This window comes from Puma concolor, chromosome D4 (assembly GCF_028749965.1).
Source record: "Puma concolor isolate L17-30 chromosome D4, mPumCon1.1.hap2, whole genome shotgun sequence".
NCBI classification, from domain to species: Eukaryota; Metazoa; Chordata; class Mammalia; order Carnivora; family Felidae; genus Puma; species Puma concolor.
The window spans coordinates 38735087-38754942 of record NC_141679.1 but is presented as its reverse complement, the minus strand read 5'-3'; the positions used below and the strand labels follow the sequence as shown (position 1 = coordinate 38754942).

The 19856-nt window shown below is 40.0% G+C and overlaps 1 protein-coding gene across 1 annotated transcript in view; it reads right to left on the bottom strand.

The window, feature by feature from the left end:
• Window positions 1–11882: 11882 nt before the first annotated feature.
• LURAP1L (leucine rich adaptor protein 1 like) overlaps window positions 11883–19856 on the bottom strand; it is a 54118-nt gene continuing 46144 nt past the window's right edge. The window contains exon 3 of the mRNA XM_025914866.2: window positions 11883–13533. Within this exon, the coding sequence (XP_025770651.1) occupies window positions 13159–13533 (375 nt within the window). The 3' untranslated portion in view covers window positions 11883–13158. The remainder of the gene's footprint in view (window positions 13534–19856) is intronic.

Genomic DNA, 19856 nt, shown 5'->3' with positions numbered 1-19856 from the left:
ATTTCAGCCATTTTTATAGACCTGTCAGGGTTTTGGAATTTGGGTGTATTTGCATTGTGACTCTCATTAACTCAAGAGGAAGCCTCTAGTCATCAAGGTGATAAGGACTTTCACTCTAACGGCAGGCAAATGGATTTTTTTAAACAACAATTTGTCCTGCTAGCAAATACTTTTAACCTAACATCATGCCAGAGAAACTCCACAAGAATTTGAACGTTCCAAACTTCTACAAGTGGCAACAATTTGGAAGAGGGTAGAGTCTTGATAAAGTTTTGATAAATCACTTGGTAAACTTCTACTGACTTAAAATGATCTCTTTGTTGAATCGCATCTCGGACTATAAATGATATCGCCAGCCATCATTTTTCACCTATTATCTTCTCACTGATTTCACAAACCTAGTAGGAAAAGTAGGTCAGGCTTGGTTACATTTTTAACTCTACTCTTATTTATATTGGCTGCGTTTTTCAGTCTGTAATAAATCTACCAAAGTAAGTCATCATTTATCTGGTATTATATCTGTAAGGGACCTAAAAGAAGAAAGAGACATACTACATAAATACTCCCCCCCCCATTATTTTAAACATAGCTCCAAGTGAAATTTGTGACAGTAAATTAACAAGGCTTTTAGAAAATCTTGACGTCTGAAGAATTCTTTATGAACCTTCGTTGGTTTCCAGAAGCTAAATTTGAGAAGACCGAATCTGAATTTAGCGCCTTCTCATTATTCTGAAAATTTGACTGTTACTCTAAAGCATGTACCACTATAAAGCCAAACACTTGTTTTCCTTTTTAAAAGATCCCCAGATTTATTAGCTACATTATGTTGACCCTGCGGACAGAAGAAAAACAACTGTGTTTAGTTTCCTTAATTCACTTCTGGCACTGTGTGTCAATGGTCCTAAAATACAAGTTGTAATTTTAATGCGTTTTCTTGCAAGAGTTTCACAATGGCCATAGGAAATGAGGATGTATGAAGCTCAAAATATTCTGAGTTCAAGAATGGTTTATATAAACAGTTCAGAGTCAGCAAAAGCTTTTCCAGAAACCCCTGTCAACTTTCTACTTACAGCTTATTGACCAAAATTTTGTTTCCTAGCCATGACTAACTACAAGGGTGGTGGCGACAAGTATAACTATTTAACCTCCGCAGCCTGTTTGGAGGAGGTAGTCAATAGAGAAGTTGGTTAGAAACTGCTATTGGATTGGTCTTTCAATGCTATGTATACCTAAATTATTTGCAAGATGATGGGCCAGTCTTCATTTCTTTCTTCTTATATATAAAATAGATTCCCTTACTTCATTACTTAATTGTAATAATAGTGACGCTATTTATTAAGCATTTCCCTGTACTAGGTAGTATATCAAGCACTTTCCAAATGTGAGCTAATTCTCCAACAATTCTGTGAGTCAGGTTCCATTATGCCCATTTTACAAATGAGAAAACTGAGATACCAAGAAGCAAAGTTACTTATTTCAAGTGTGCGCATCTCCTGATTGGCAGAACAGAGGCATTCTGCGACAGGGGACTTCACACTTTAAACCACCCCTTAATTATAGGTTAATTACAATGACATTTCACTCCTTAAATGTCTTTTTCCTTTTTACATTACATTATTTATATTTCATTTTATTTTTTTAAGTTTATTTATTTGTTTTGAGAGAGAGGAAGAGAGCGTAAGTGAGGGAGAGAGAAGGAGAGAGAATCCCAAGTAAGCTCCGTGCTGTCAGCACAGAGCCTGACACAGGGCTTGGACAAATGAACCATGAGATTATGACCTGAACCGAAATCAACAGTCTAACGCTAATGTATAACTGTATGTATATACATATTTTATGTAAAATATTTTAAATATTTTAAAAATATTTTATTTACTTTTGAGACAGAGGGAGAGAGAAAGAGAGAGAGAGAGCACAAGCAGGGGAGGGGCAGAGAGAGAGAGGGAGACACAGAATCTGAAGCAGGCTCCAGGCTCTGAGCTGTCAGCACAGAGCCTGATGCAAGCTCGAAGTCCTGAACTGTGAGATCATGACCTGAGCTGAAGTCAGCTGCTACTAATGGAGTACCCAAGCACCCCCTGCATTATTTATATTTTAAATGGAATTCATTATTTTTGTTTGTTTTGGATCAAAAACCTTGATCTACTCACTCTTTGTGCCAAGTGTGCATCAGGTCATTTTCTGAAACATAATTTAAAAAGACAACTTGGCCATGTTGTCTACCATATAGTACAAGTTGCCCAAGAATGTCTCATTTTCCTTATTTGCAGATGAGGGATTATTTTACATGTCCTTCAGCAGATCTTGGAAAATTAATACCATATAATCACTGAATTTTTTAATGTTTATTTATTTTTGAGAGAGAGAGAGAGAGAAAGAGAGAGAGCAGGGGAGGGGAAGAGAGAGAGGGAGACGAAGAATCCTAAGTAGGCTCCAGGCTCCAAGCTGTCAGCACAGAGTCCCATGCGGGGTTCAAACTCATGAACCTCAAGATCATGACCTGAGTGGAAGTTGGATGTTTAACTGACTGAACACCCAGGCACCCCCATATAATCTCTACATTCAAAAAAAAAATAGGTCTTTTAGGGCCTGGTGCAGTTCAATTTTTATGGTGGACAAAATTTCTGATTGCTCAAGAGAGTCATTGCTAATAACTTTGCAAAGAATCTTCAGTAAAAAATGTGAAGATAATGCTTTGAGGACAAGGCAAAGTGACAAGAAGCTGGAATCCATCAACACTAAAAGGAGTGAAAGATGTTATGACTTTTCACATATATTCTTTTGCATGAAAGGGAAAAATGCAGAGTGGACCACTAGAGCTGTCTGTGATTTATAGGTGGATTTGGGTGATGTAAAAATAATTGCAGTAAATTACTCTGAGGAGAATCTAAACTCATCAAGAATGCAGCATTTATCGGTACATGATCCATCATTAGTAAAGAATGAAATAATGCAGGCTCTGACAATTCTTTCTCCCACATTGGACAAACGGGCCCTGTGCATGATGTTAATGACTTGAAAGAATGCCAACTTCGGACAATGTTTGGAATTTAACTAGCACTCATAAATACAGGTAGATGTGATATGATCCCAGCACTGCCTCTGGTTTGACTTGATCAGACTTTAGGTTAAGCATGCTACACAACAATCATTCAGAATGATAGGTGAGGAGATTTGAAAGAGTGTTGCTTAGTGTTTAATGGGAATGCTTTCCTAAACATTTACGCAATGATAACAGTGATTACATAGGCATCGTGTGAGATTGATGCGTTAGTCAATAAAATCCAAATAGAAACTATGTCCTGCTGGGCAGGGAATTCAAACGTTGTGCAAAACCAATTCTGTCTACTTTCTTCTCTCTCCTTCTATCACGCCCCTACTGCATTTCCACACTTACCCAGAGAAATCCTTCTTCTTCTTGGCAAAACTGGACTCAAAAAGCACGATATTGGACCATTGCAAAACTATGTTGGCTGTTAAGTATGACTATGCTGACAAACTTTCTCTTGGTTCATCTCAGGTCAGGAAAAGCCACTTTGAGTTAAGTAAAATATTTTTGTGCTATAATCTGCATGCTGTAAGAATTGGAGTCTGTAAAGCTTAAGTTAGTGTCTGAAATCTGACCATTAGTATTTGAATGAACTTGAGTCGTTTATGTGAGATTTACTAGGATTGAGATAGCATGGGTTTGCTACCATATTCAAGGTCATCAGACTCTTCCAGCAGAATAGTGTTCTCAATTACATCTAATGCAGCTCCTGGTATTCAGTATCTGGTAACATAAATACAAAAGTGAATGAAAATACCTATTTCCGTGATTAACGTGATTAACGTGATTAACGGAAATAGGTATTTTCATTCACTTTTGTATTTATGTTGGCTGTGTTCAATAACTCTATCCTTTGGAATAGGTAACATATAAGTGTTATGTTAGCAAGAAATCTATTAAACTCTAAGTCATCAATTTATTAGCATTATCTTTTTTTTTTAATTTTTTTTTTCAACGTTTATTTATTTTTGCGACAGAGAGAGACAGAGCATGAACGGGGGAGGGGCAGAGAGAGAGGGAGACACAGAATCGGAAACAGGCTCCAGGCTCTGAGCCATCAGCCCAGAGCCTGACGCGGGGCTCGAACTCCCAGACCGCGAGATCGTGACCTGGCTGAAGTCGGACGCTTAACCGACTGCACCACCCAGGCGCCCCAGCATTATCTTTTTTAAATGTTTATTTATTTTTGAGAGAGAGAGAGAGAGAGGGGGCACGGGTGGAAGATGGGCAGTGAGAGGAAGACAGAGGATCTGAAACAGGTTCTGTACTGACAGCTGAGAGGCTGAGGTGGGGCTCAAACTTACAAACAGTGAGATCATGACCCGAGCTGAAGTTGGACGCTTAACCAGGTGAGCCACCCAGGTGCACCTAACATTGTCTTAAATGGTTCTCTTGGAAAATTGTCCAGGATGAGAACATAAGTTAATCTTGGTAAGGTTTATGCAGAGATAATTTTATTAAAGTATCTCTCTTAATAATTAATAAAAGAAACCTAAGATATGGTTTTAACATTTCCCAAATATATAGTTTACTGATTGTTAGAAGGTGAGGGGGACAGTAAAGTATCCCACAACCTGAGAAGGCAAGACCAGAAAACAAAGCAGGTGACTCCATGCAATTTTCAGTCTTATTTAGTAACTTATTGATGGGGGTGAGTGGGGGGTGGCGCAGATCAGGTGGAAGATGATCCACGCAACTGAATGGTTGTTGTCCTCAAAGTCCAGAGCTTAGTCTACAGATTTTCTAGAGCAAGGGAACACACAGAAGGGCATTACCGTGAGATCAAAGTGTTTACATGCACCTCAGAGGGTCTGCATGCTCTTAATTGACAGCTCACCTATAATTAGACCTTGTGGGGCACCACTTCTGTGTCAGGAAGCAGAAAGATTATGTTATCCTTAATAGATTCGTGGGAAGCCAAAATAGGCTTCCCTCTATCCTAGTGGGCATCCCTTGGTGGACATTTCTAAGGTATGGATATTAATCTCCAAGCAGCCTGGAAACATGCATCCTTAAGAGAAGTCTTGAGGGAGCACAAACAAGATGGAGGGCCAGGAATGGAGTCAGTATTGTCAGCACTCCTACAGTGATTTTGCGGTAATTCAGTGATGCCTCTTTCCCTATTAGACCACGCTTTTTATTTTTTTCTTAAAAAAAAAAAAAGGTTTTATTTATTTATTTGGAGAGAGAGAAGGGGGAAGGGCAGAGAGAGCGGAAGAGAGAGAGAATTCCAAGCAAGCTCCATACTGTCAGCACAGAGCCTGATGTGGGGCTTGAACTCATGAACAGTGAGATCATGATCTCAGCCAAAACCAAGAGCCTGTTGCTCAACCAACTGAGCCACCCAGGCACCCTGACCATGCTTCTTATTTGACAACTATCATACTGTATTAAGTTATCTTCATTCTTCCTTAATTATATGTTCCATATGGGCAAGAAATACGACTTTCAATATTAATGACTAAAAATATTTTACAAAATGTTGGATTCCTTGCCTGTGGTATTTAAAATATAGAGAAAAAGAGGCGCTGTTACTGGTTACAAATGCACTTTATTGAAACTAATAAGTATAAGTACTTTTTAAATATCCATTTTGACAATACAGAAAGTGTATATGAAGCTCAAAGGCTCCTCAAACAAATGACCATCAAGTGGTAAACACTTCACGATGATTGATAACTCTGAAGGAGCCATAAGAATCATTGGAGAAATAAACAAGTGACAATTACAATCTTGTGGAAATTAAAATATGTAGTTTTACAAGATGGCTGATCTCCCAGTTGCTCGGTGTACCGGAGAGGAGATTATAGTGCATACAACTGATCAGTCCATGCAATATGATTCAACTCACCTTCCTAAGTGTTTTTGTGCTTCTCAGGAAGAGAGGACTTTCAGGGATTCCTCCTAGAGTGGAGATTGATAGTGGTGTAACTTTAGCTGTTAGGAGCGCAGGCATATTTACAGTAGACATCAGGTTTACTTACAAAGTCAGAAGGAATGGGAGTTTTGGGCCACATAAATTGTCTTAAGACATGATTTGTGAAAAATGTGGCCAGGTGGTCAAATCTTAATGTATTCACTTTCTTATCTTTTAGCCCAGAACTCCTCCTTGTCCAGATTTCTACTTTTTTCTCTGGTAGTAAAAAAAAAAAAAAAGCACAGAACTAGAGCAGAGAAAGGCTTAGCTAGAGGCAGTGCATTATTGAGGTAACAAAAGGTAACATAGTCATAGGTTTAAGGATTAAGAGGGATCTTTGATTAGGATGACTCTCTTGGGGGAGAGGGTATTGCACTGCATACCAAAGTTGACTCTGGCCCCCCATAATGCACGTCCATCTTATGTGCAAACTACGTTCAGCCCATCCAACATTTGCAAATGCCTCAACTCTTATAGCATCAACTTTGAGTCCAAATTCTCTTTTAAATCTCATCACCTCCCCAAAGTCCCCCATTTCCTTACCTAAATCATCTAAATCAGGTAAGGGTGAGGCTCTGGGGATAATCTCTTCTAAGGCACAATTCCTCTCCATGTTGAAGCCTGTGAAACTCAAGAAACAAGTTATCTGTTCCCTAAATGCAGTGGTGGGACAGGCAGAGGAAACCGGAGCAGGCATTTCAGTTCACAAAAGGAGAAAAGGGAAGGAAGGGTACCAGTCCTAGGGAATTTAAAAATGCAGTTGAGACGCTAACATTGGCCCTAAGAAAACCCTCTGTAGTTTTCAGCTCTGCCCTTTGGGCTTATGACTCATTCTGCTGAGGTTGCACCTCCACCCTTGGAGTCACCCCCCACCCCCCTCTTTTTTTCAATATCAAAGATAGCATGTATTTGTAGCTGAAGAGTTTTACCAGCCTGTCTTCTGCCTATGGAATTATGGGAACTCTACAGCCTTTTTTCATTTGGACCTCTCTGTCGCCTTCAGCCAAACTGGCAGTATTTCTGCTGGCATGAAGTTACTATGAACTTCATGAGTCTCCTATGTAGGTCACAAGGATTCACTCCATTAGAAAAGAAGCCCCTTCCACGGGCCTTTCTTAGATAACCTCATCTCTAGTTTTGGCTTCCGCTGAAATGGTGGAAGTGGATCCATGAGTCACAGGCCTAATCTCTTGGAGGAAGATGTCTCTTTGTGACTGAGTATGTTGACCTTTTGTCCCTTCTGAGGCACTAGAAGATGGTTGTCCAGTCACACTCTTGGCCATCTTTCCAGAACGCTCTTGACAGTGAATCTTGCGGTTTTAGAGTCTTCTGCAATCTGGATAGCTGAGAATTTCCCATTTCATCAAGTCCTGGTTCCTTTTTTATTTATTTCTTCCCCCTTCCCCCTTCTCTTCCCTCCTGCAATTTATTATAAGAAGCAAGAAGAAACCAAGCCCTGTTTTCAACACTGAGAATTTCCTCAGAAAAACCCAAGTCCATCACTTACAAATTCTGCTTTCCATGTAACTGTAGGACACAGTTCCACTCAACTTTCTGCCACTATATAACAAGAACTCTCTTTCTTCCAACTTCCAATATGTTTTTCATTTCCTTTTGAGCCCTTACCAGCAGCGCATTTACTATCCTTACTACCGTTAGTCAGCTTAATGATGATTTAAGTATTCTCTAAGACAATATAGATTTTCTCTCCTATGCTCCTCATTTCCTTCTGAGTCTTTATTAGCAGAGTCGTTAAAATTCATCTTTTTACTAACAGTCTGTTCAAAGCAGGCATGGCTTTTCTAACATGCTCCCCAGAGTGGTCCAGTTCCTACCCTTTCCTCAATTCCAAGGCCACTTCCACTTTTTTAGGCATTTGTTACAGTAACATTTCATTCCACTTCCAATTACCAAGATTTGCAGTAATTGCTGCTGTAATAAATTACTGTAAATTTAGTGGCTTAAAATCCTAATTTATTATCTTACAGTTCTGGACATCAGACATTCAAAATGGGTCTTACTTGTCTAAAATCAAGATGTCAACAGGGCTCTAAGGGCATATCTATTCTTTGGTCTTTTTCAGCTTCTAGAAGCTTCTCGCACTTTTTTTCTCATGACCCTTCTACTCTCACAGCCAGAAGTTTAATGTCCTCATACTTTTCCCTCTGACACTTCTGCCTTACTCTTATAAGGACCCTTATAATTACATGGGGTCCACTCAGATAATCTAGGGTCATCTTTCCATCTCAAGATGCTTCACTTAATTACATCTGCAATGTCCCTTTTCCCATGTAAGGTGTTCACAGGTTCCAGGGATTAAATTAGGCCATGGATGTCTTGGAGGGTGGGGCATTACATTTCCTTCCAGAGAAACATACTATAAAAATGAGTTCCTTGAAAGCAGAATTCATACCTTCCTCCTTTCTGTATCATCAGAACCTAGTACAATCATGTTCTGGCACCTAGAAGGCACCCAGCAAATGTTTTTAATTGCTTTAATCAAGAAAAATATGTATTTAGTATCTGCTATGTGACAGACACTCTTTTAGGTGGTTGGGAGAAATAGTGAACAAAACACAGTTCTTATTCTTACAGGCCTTATATTCTAGTGTGGAGAAGCAGAAAGTACCTGCCAAAACTATGTATTAAGTGATGATATGAAGAAAAACAAACCAGGATAAGGACAGAATGTGCTAGTGTGTATGTAAGAAGTCCTCTCAGAAAAGATGCCATTTGACTAGAGACCAAAAAGAACTGGAGAAACAAGATTTATGAGTATTTGGGAGAAGAATATTAAAAAAAAATAATGTTTTATATTATTTTTGAGAGAGAGAGAAAGAGAGAGAGAGAGAGAGAATGAGCACGGGAGGGGCAGAGAGAGACACACAAAGAACTTGAAGCAGGCTCCAGGCTCTGAGCTGTCAGCACAGAGCCCCATTCAGGACTCAAACCCACTAACTGTGAGATCATGACCTGAGCCGAAGTCAGATGCTTAACTGACTGAGCCACTCAGGTGTCCCTGGAAAAATATTTTAGAAAGATGGAAGATATGTGCAAAGATTCTGATTTAGGAACGTGGCTTGGATTTTGAGTTTTTAAGGATAGTAAAAATACAAATGAAGGTCACAATAAGAGAGGGAGGGAATGGTATCAGGTGAAGTCAGACAGGTAGAAAGGTGACAGAATGCATAGGATTTTGTAATCTGTGGTAAAGATTTGGATTATACACAAGGAGAGAAATGGAGGTACATTACAGGGTTGGAACAGAGGCTAGTAAATATCTGACTTGTATCTGAAAAGGTTAATCTGGTTGCTGTGTTGAATACCAACTGTGGAAAGGTTAACGGTGGAAGCAAGGAAACAAGACAGGGCTATTGGAATAGACCCAGGAAGAAGTGATGGTGATTTGGATTAGTTTGGTAATAGTAGTAGGGGTAAGAATTTGTAGTCCATTCTGGACACATTTTTAAGGTGGGGCTTGTATGATTTGCGTGATGGATTGGATGTGGTGTGAGAGAAAGAATGCAATTATCTTTCTTGGATTTGGCTAAGCATTTGAGGAGTGGAGACACCATTTTCTGAACTGGGGAAGATTAGAAAATAAGAACAAAATCCCAGTTTTGTATATGCTTAGACTAATGCTTCTCAGACATTAAATCAAATTCTTATGGAGGCAGAGAGACATGGGAGACTTGAGTTCAGGAGAGAAACTGGGGCAAGAGATATTCTTTTGGGAATCTCAGTACACGGATGCCATTTAAAGCTCTGGAACGGGGTGAAATTCCCAAGGGAGACATTTTAGAATAGAAGTGATACCAAGATTGAGAAAAGGGGCATTCGTGTGTTTGGAAGTCAGGAATATGAAAAGAAAACAGCAACAGAGTGTGCCAACAAGAAGGCAAGTGAGGGATGATGGGACCCAAGGGAGAGTGATGTCCTGGAAGCCAAATGAAGAAAGTCTTTCTAGAAATGCATAATCTAATGTGTCATCTGCTGCTAAGGTATAAGATAAGGACCTCAAGACAACTATTTTTTGACAGAATGGAGGGAATTGTGTTTTGCTGGAGTTGGGGATACATTAAATGCCTGATTGAAGTTGTTCGTGGAGCTTCAAATGCCTTTATAATTTACCCAACAGCAAAGAATCCTTATTGCATTTCTAAGTGTTGACAAATACTTAACACATTATGTTATGCAACTTGGGGCTGACTGGTAGTATAATTATTGGAGGTTTTTGAAGTTTAATTAAGGCTTCTAAGTTGGTCAGAACGCCTGGGCTTGCTCAGCCTGTAAAGCACGTGACTTGATCTTGGGGTCGTGAGTTCCAGCCCCATGTTGTATGTAGAGATTACTTAAAAAAATCAAAAAGTCTTCTAATTGGGTCATCTAGCATTTCTTTATTTGCAATACCCTTAAAATGTATTCTAAATTTTCAAAGTTCCTTACCTCCAATTATCTCCTTCTCATTATAAGGCAGATGGGTCTATAAAATGGAGAGATTTATAGAACCAAGGACAGTTTCCATTTCTCTGGGAGAAGGCAGCTCAGTGCAGGCAGAATAGTTCACAAGGCATTTTTCCTTTAACTTTTTACCCCATTTTCTCATGATGCTGACATAGATCAAATATCAGATGCTCCAGGTCAGAGATTAGTTACGGGGATTCTTTAGTTAAAAATGCATTCATTCTTTTGAAACAAATAAATATGTTAGTAATTAGTGCTGTTTGTATATTTTCCTCCACTTAGTAAAATCAACAATCAAAACATTGTTGGCTTCATATGACTCTAATATTTAAATCACAGACTTTATAATTGATATATTTTGCAAAAAAAATCAATAGGAACACATACATACAGTATGTAAAGCACATACAGTAGTGAAACTCATAGAGCCAAAAAAATTCTCGAGTATTCGGCCAGTGTTCATGACAGTTTCCCTTAAAATACAATGGATCAATGAAAACTATTCCACACACTTTTCCCATATTATACTCTTTTGCTTTTATAATATCCTTTCCACAGATGGGACACATACCGAGAGCATGGGATTGGCAAATAGTAGGGGAAACTGATTAGGAAGAGGAGGATATGAAAGAAATTTGCCACATTTGATTTACAATCTACAGGTATGATTGGAGGACAGAAATCACTGTTCATGTACCTGGCTTGTCCTAGGCAAGTGCTGGGTTGTGATGGGGTGAGAATTTTCCCTTGATGCCTCTTATACCCTTGCTGTCTGCTTCCTTCCCTCTTATGATGTTCTTGCAGTGCTAGACATCTGGTTACATATTTCATTACCCTCTGCTTGAACGCATCAGTCTTGGTTCTAAGGATGTTTCTCTGGTAGGTCATAATGAACATTCTCAGATTTTAATTGGGTAAATAATCTGTGCTGAAAACGGCTTGGTTTAATTCTAGGTTAAAACTGAACAGAATAGGCAATCAGCCAACCTTTGCTAAGTTCAAAGTAAAAATAAGCAGGAAGGGGAAAATACATTAGTAACGGTTGGCATGTCAAATCCCCAATTCACCTGTAGGAACAAAACTGACTCCGGACATGTGAATTCAGGAAAGGGCTTAGAAAGCTTGGTATTGGGAAATGTGGGTTCTCACGGATTGGAAAGAAAATATTGGTTTTTTTTTTTTTTTTTTTTTTTTTGGTAATGGGCTTATATTTGCTTTTTTATCTACACTTTATTATTTAACTTCAATAGGTATCAAAGGGGCCATTGTTATTGTTATGGCTGAGAGAGACTCAAGTTCAAATCCGAGTCTTGACACTTACTGGTGATTTGATCCAGTTACCTACCTTCCATGTGCCTCAGTTTCCTCAAATATAGGAAAGAGACAATTTTCACATCATGAGATTGTTGCGATGTGGATTATATCAAGTAATTTATGAAAAAAAGACTGGTGTAAAATATAGACCCTATAGATTTTAATTGGAAATGGAATAACATATGTTCTGGAAGCAAACAATACATTTGACAAGAGTGTAATAGTTATATATCAACAAAGGAAATTTGGGGAAACCATTTCTCAAGTATGGACATTTTTCAATTATAAATAGGAAGCCTTTTTGATTCATACTGTAAGGTGTTTAGTACAGAAACATATTTACAAAGAACAGTTTGAAATCTCAATAATTCACTCATGAGGAATCATTAAGGTAAAAGAATGTGGAAGATTCATAACACACCAAAATGAAATGTTTGTTTACTACATGAGTTATATTTTTGGATGTCATTTCAGAAAATTAAGAGATTTTTTACTCCAGGATGACAGATATATTAGACTTCACAAATGGTGATTCTAATTCCCACTTCATCCATCCATCCATCCATCCATCCATCCATATATGTGATTTATGTGTTTGTATATCATATCAGAATCACAAAACACCTATAAACAAATGTCAACAAAATCTCAAAATACAAGTTAGAACCTCTCTAATCACCTTCATGTATCTAACCTCAATTATGCTTTGAAATCTGGGAGAATCATATATATTATCACACAACTAAGCTTATATAGTTTGAGTTAGAGTCACTAAAGACAAAAGTACGATCCAAAGTATGAACTCAAAGTTGAAGTGAGCAGATTTCACAGAGTTGTGGCTTCCGAATAATTGCCACGTGGAAGTATGTGACTAGCTGTATTGTTTATTTTATACTAGGAAGTTTTTGCCTACAAATAATGCCTACGTTTGTTGCAACTCTTTTGTCCAACCTACGATACAAATCCTAATAAACTTCAGTATGTTCTGGAAAATGAAACTTTGAATTGTTTAAGCATACAAAGAACAAAATAAACTGTTGTCAGACTTTGGTTTATTGTAAAATTTAGCAAAGATTTATTTTTTGGTAATCCCTGACCCCTTGCTCTGAAAACAAAAGCAAAAACATAATTATTGCTTATTCTTTTTCCCCCTACTTTACTTGTGCCACTGTAAAGAAGGGAGAAAAATCATTGTAATAAATAAAAATAGAGATGTACGAGAGAAAGATCAATCAGTCCAGATGAGAAATATTAGGAGCAACAGAATTATCATCAAGCAGTTTCAAAATAAGCTTCTTTTAAAAAGGTTGTCATATATATATATAAAAAAAAAATCACACCAAAAAGATAGCAGCGGAGAAGAAGGATAAATACAAGTTAATTGCACACCAATCCCATGCAAAAAACTGGGTCATTAGCCAAAGCAGTAGTATTCAGAATCCAGTTTGGGGTGCTTGTGCAGTGCTTGTGAGTCCTCTATTATGGAGCTGTCACTGAATTGGTCCAAGTCTGATGGGGTCTGATGGCCTGGGACATCATCTGCCAGAGTGTCCAGAAAGCTCCCCACGGAGATGCCATCCAGCCCATCACTGCCATCATGCAGGCTATTGTAGCTGCCACGTAAGGAGGTGCTCTGACTCTCCAATAAACTGCACAGGCTGCCACTGAGACTGCTTCCTCGGCTGGTAATGGTGGCCTTCTCTTCAATCATCCACTTGATGGACTCAATGCTCTCGTTGATAACAAGCAACTGGCGCATGAGCCTCACATCTGTGGCTCTGAGGTTAACCTACGGGGAAGAGGGGGGAGACGAAAGACACGCCAGTTATTCTACCTGTTTTTAAAACGTGTATTTATTATTGAGAGACAGAGAGAGACAGAGCATGAGCATAGGAGGGGCAGAGGGAGGGGGAGACACAGATTCCGAAACAGGCTCCAGCCTCTGAGCTGTCAGCACAGAGCCCGACGTGGGGCCTGAACCCACGAACCGTGAGATCAGGACCCGAGCCGAAGCCGGACACTCAACCGACTGAGCCACCCAGGTGCCCCATCTACATTTTTGAAAGACTCAAAATTCATTTGAATCCTGTCTTCTGCAGTCTATAACTTGCAATGCACAGAACAGAATACAAATTCATTCCATCTCAGGATCTTTGGAAATCTCCCGACCGATGGCAGAAGTCATAAACAACTCACTTCCTGCCAGATGCATCGGGTCCAAAGGGGACTGTAAAACTCCCACTGCATCCCTGACCCTAACCAAGTTGCCTGGGAATACCATTTTGAATGTCAGGTTTTCTGCTCAGAAACACATCCTCTCTCTGGCCAGACTAATCACTTATCCATATTTACCTGGGGAGATATATATATATATATATATATATATATATATATATATGTAGATCCTGTGAGGTGGGGAGAAGAGAAATGTATAGAAATTAAGGAATCACTACCATTGTAGCAGCTCCTGATTTTTGCATGATAATGTACCAGACATCATTATGCAAGGTCCAACCTTCATTAATAGCAACCCGTTACCATAGATTATTATTTTTATCCCCATTATACAGATGAAGAAGCTGAAATCTACAGAAAAGAGTTAAGAGTACAGAAAAGGTCTGCACTCTTTATAGCTATGTTGACAAATATATAGTACTAAATAATGCTTTTATTTTTAAGAACAAATTGCTTTACTATTCCTTGAATCAAAAGGATGCCAACCAATACTGTTCCACTTTACAAGATGAAGCATACAGATGTCTTCTATAGACCTGGTTACTTGCCTCGGACAGGTCAGGGGAAGTCCCACTCCAAATTGGTATATGAAAATCTGAGAAAGTTCTAGAACTTCCCTAGGTGCCTTCTAGGTGTGTAGTCCTAAACGACTTCAAAGAAATCTGTCTCACAGCACAAAGTAGAATTTCTTTATAGGTCCTACAGTTAAATGGGGGACATTCACTAATATCAAAAGTGTGGTGGTCCTGTAGAATATGGAAAGAGGTAGGAATGCATGAACTCTCATGATTGTCCCTATTCTAGTTGGAAGTGAAGAGACATAGCTCCCATAAAGATTCCAGTGCCTAGACTAGGAGCCAGGAATACATTTGGCCACCAGAGGTCCTGGTCACATTCATTATGGTTTGAAATGGAATTTCTGGTTTTGTTTTGTTTTGTTTGTTTGTTTGTTTGTTTCCATTTGGGGTCATTCATCCAAAAGGGTGGGCCTTGCTAATTCTTCCTTTTTTTTTTTTTTTTAACTTTTTTTAATGTTTATTTTTGGGGTCATTAATCTAAAAGGCTGGGCTTTGCTAATTCTTTCTTTTTTTTAATTTCTTTTAATGTTTATTTATTTTTGACAGAGAGAGAGAGAGACAAAGCATGAGCAGGGGAGGGGCAGAGAGAGGGGGAGACACAGAATCCGAAGCAGGCTCCAGGCTCTGAGCTGTCAGCACAGAGCCCGATGTGGGGCTCGAACTCACAGACTGCGAGATCATGACCTGAGCCGAAGTCGGACACTCAACCGACTGAGCCACCCAGGCGCCCCGCTGATTCTTTCTTTAAGATACAAGGCTAATTCAGACTTGCGGGTTTCTAGAATTATTAAAGGCATTCAGTCATGAGTGACTCAAGCCTTAAGGGAGAAAGGAGCCTATTGTCTTCAAATGTATGCATTCATATTATAAAAGTACTTCCTGGTTAGGAGTTAATCCATAACCGAAGGTGAACTTTGGATTGAGTGATTGTAGTGAACAAACATTAGGAGAGATGGAATGTCTATCAATGACTTCGAAGATGTGAGGTTACCAGTTATGTATGTATAAATACCAAAAAAGCATAAAGTACGATTTTAAACCCTTCATTTTGTGAGGATATTACATATAGTAACCAGGGTAACTTCCTTATCTTCTCTGAGAAAAGACCAAAACCAACTGTGTAGAAGGTAACAGTGACAATCATTCATCTCTGAGGTGTCCATGAACAGAATGGTAACTGAGTATGTTTTGAGAGGCTTTCCTGTCTGTCTTAGTGTCTCAGTGACACTGCTGGCTCAGTGACCTTGCAGCGGTGTTGTGCTGAGGAAGGAGGCTTTCTGGCAGTCTTCATGCTCATAATCACCCGCACACCCCATGGGCCATCAAGATACTGTTCAGGTTACACGTGATACAACAGATATTTGTCAAGCAACAAATTGTCTAGGTCCGCTGAAGAGCCTAGAAACCCCATATGAGCCAAAGTCTTACAAAATTCTTCTGTTAGGCATCTGTAGCTGATGAAACACGCTGTGCCCGCTGTAGGCATGGTGCGACATAAATGGGACCGTTTCCTGTCAGCTCTCCAAATGAGCCACAGCTGCATTTGTTCGCAGCCCCGCCCTGTCGCGTGAAAATGTTCTGGTTTTTCCAGCTGCGGGTGTGTTCTCTGTTAGTCCCCTCCCTTGAACTACTTCTTCTCTTCCTCTTTAAATCCTCCCCATTCCTGAAGTCCTCTTCTTCTATCAAGCACTAAAGCTGAGTCCAGCCTCCTCTGCTGGCCCATGTAAGAAATGTCTTACAATTTTTCCATATCTTAACGTCTGACCTGAGCACTGATTTTTTTTTTTTTTTAGAAATAGGCATAATGTTTTTAGAAGTAGGCCCCTGGGTGACGCAGTCAGTTATGCACCCGACTCTTGATTTTGGCTCAGGTCCTGATCTCAAGGTTCATGGGATCGAGACCCGAGTCGAGCTCTTGTGCTGATAGCATGCGGAGCCTGGCTGGGATTCCCTCTCTTCCTCTTCCTTTGTCCCTCCCCCACCCCCCCCCCAAATAAATAAATAAACTTCAAAAAGAAAAAAAGAAATAGGCATAATTTTAGATGTGTGAAAGTTCGGCTCTTAAGGCGGTAATAATGCACATTCCCAACAAATGTGTCACTCTGGGGTTTTAGCATACTCAGGACAATTTTTTCCCAGCAGTTTTGGTCTGAGTCACACAGTGACTGCATCAGATACAAATTTTTCAATTTCATTGAGCAACGCAGATCAGAGAGGAGTAGACTGTGAAGTCACAAAAGCTTCCTTTGACCATTTTCTTTTTAAATCTTTTTCTACTGAAGGTAAACATTCACAGGCCATTGAACCACGGCTGGGGGAAACATGACGAAAGCAAGTCAGTTAGAACGCGTTGATCTGGCTGATAGTGATTACAGATTTAACTTCCACCTCTGTCCTCCTGGGGAGAGAGTAAACAGCTGTCTGCTGTAGGAGTGCCGGGCCGGCCGGTTCACATGGCTGCCTGTCCATTACCTGGAGCTCTAGGCTGCTTCCTACCGCTTTCTCGTGGAACTGAGGTGTGGTTTTGCTATCGCCAATGAACCTTGAAAGTCTGAGCAATCTGTCGCGGAACTAAATCACAATGATGCTTCTGTCTCCGGTAGCTACCCCGCCTTTCCTCCCTGTTTCTCATGTCCGTCTTTAGAACGTCTGGCCATCTATCAAGGAGACAGTAGCCTGGCCCATTGGTAGGGAACGTCCAGTTCTTTCACCTGAGACCTTATAAGGTCCAGTAACTTTAAGGATATAGAGAGTTGGGAGGCCCTGGTCACGGTCTGGGTTTACATTCCCTTTCTTGGAGAACACTTTCCTGATCTATCATGGCATCCAATCTCCATGCTGAGTTCAACACTACTCTTCTATGGCTTTTGGGTTCCCTTCACAATATTTACAGCTAGTTGAAATCATCCTGCTTATTATATTTATGTTCTGTTTTCCCCATGAGCATGTAAGCACCACAGAGTGCAGGGAATTTGGTCCATTCTGGTCACCACTCTGTGCCCAAGACCTGCAAGAGTGCTGGGCACGTAGCAGGTGCCTGATTGGTATTTATTCAAGGGCGGAATTATTGCCTCAGATTGGACCATCTGTCAAGAACACGCCTCCCTTGGGTTTTGCGGTGGGTCAGTGATATGGGACCTGAGAGGGAGGAGAGAGGCAGCTTCTGGAAAGAGCATTTCCGTACTGAAGCATTCTCAGCGTGCAATCCCATCTGGATTCATTCACAGGATGCAAACACTGAGTACCTGGCACAAGGAAACTGGCATTCCTAGCTTAAATGTACAGATTCTGAGATAGTGTCTCTGAAAGGACGTGGACTTCAAGGTGTGACTCACATTCCAAACACCATTCTGTTTGTTCTGATGTGATAACCGGTACTAGCACAGCACACGCACAGGTATTCTGTAAACACTTGATGAAATGAGTTAAACAAAGGGAACAAATAGGGCATTTACAAAAAGAAAAAGAAAAAAAAAAGAAAAAGAAAAAGAAAAAGAAAGGAAAAAGAAAAAGAAAGAGAGAAAAAGAAAGAAAGAAAGAAAGAAAGAAAGAAAGAAAGAAAGAAAGAAAGAAAAAAGAAAAAGAAAGGAAAAGGAAAAAGAAAAAGAAAGGAAAGAAAGAAAGAAAAAGAAAGGAAGAAAGAAAAAGAAAAAAGAAAAAGAAAGGAAAAAGAAAAGGAAAAAGAAAAAGAAAGAAAAGAAAGAAAGAAAGGAAGGAAGAAAGAAAGAAAGAAAAAGAGAAAGAAAAAGGTTTGTACTGATGATTCAAAGAGATCTGAATGTCACTCCCTCTTTTCTTCCTCCCCCTTCCCCCACTTAGGTTCTTGTAGTTATCGCAATGTAATTCACCTTCAGGCTTAACCGAAGTCTCTCACGCTTCAGGATTGTAACATAGCAGGTCTCTACATGGGGTGAATGCTGAAATTTCATATCATTTTTGGACAAGTAGTGAGCTGGGTGTACAGCAGAACTTGAAATGAGAGATCCGGAAAGAGGAAATTGCCTTTACTTTTTTTTAACATTTATTTATTTTTGAGAGAGAGAGAGAGAGAGAGAGAGAGAGAGAGAGAGAGAGAGCACGAGTGGGGGAGGGGCAGGGAGAGAGAGGGAGACACAGAATTTAAAGCAGGCTCCAGGCTCCGAGCTGTCAGCGCAGAGCCTGATGCACGGCTTGAACTCACAAACCATGAGATCATGACCTGAGCTAAAGTCCGTCACTTAACTGACTGAGCCACCCAAGCACCCCAAATAGTCTTTTTAAAATATATATATATATTTATTTTGAGAGAGAGAGAGAGAGACAGAGAGACAGAGAGAGAGCATGCCTGAGCAGGAGAGGGGCTGAGAGAGGGAGACAGAATCCCAAGAAGGCTGTGCGCTGTTAGCACAGAGCCCAACTTAGGGCTCAAACTCACGAACTTGAGATCAGGACCTGAGCTAAAACCAAGTGTCGGGCTCTTAACCGACTGAGCCACCCAGGAGCCCCAACAGCGAAATATTCTTAATAATAAGCTTTTCCAGATCTGTGTTTTCTTCTAGGCCATCATTCTAACACTGAAAGACTACAAAGGTTATGAATTAGCATAATGAATCCATGAAGGCAGGAATGTGGTCAAATTTGCAGTGAACCAGGGAGTTGCTAAACAAGTCAACTTCTTTTGTGCTGCTATGTGAGGAACGCGGCACAGGGTTCCAGTCACTGTCACTGTCAACCTGTGTGAGCTTTGGGCAAAGTGGTTGGGCACACGGGACCTCGGCCTCTGCCGAGGAACAATGATGAGGCTGTATTCTCAGCTCCAGTGAGTCACCTGCCTCGGTGGAGGTGATAAAGCAGTTTGTGAACAAAGGTCATTTCTGCTGGGGTTGAAAATTTAACTCAACTCAGGAATCACCTAGCACTTGTCTGCTTTTCACATTAAGGGTTTTTTTTTTGTTTTTTGTTTTTTGTTTTTTTTATGATGATGTTATTTGATCCAAAGGATCTGCAGATCGGATCATGTCAGGATTTCCCTCCATTTTGACATCCCGGATCCTTTGGTCATTCCTGTGGCCATTTGATTACTAGGTTGTTTCTGCTAGGAGAAAAGTACGTGGGCTCTGGAGGAGAAGGAGCCATCAGTTTTGCTAGTCAACAGCTCCAGCCAAAGTTTTAGCTAGTAAGAACTCCTGGCCCGAGCCAGCAGTTTGAGCTCTCCGTGAATTTTAATCTCCTTATCAGAAACTGGGAGAGGACAGTAATTTTAGCTCTTTCTGTTTGGCTTCTTGTTTGTGTTCTGCCCCAGGATAAACATACATATCAT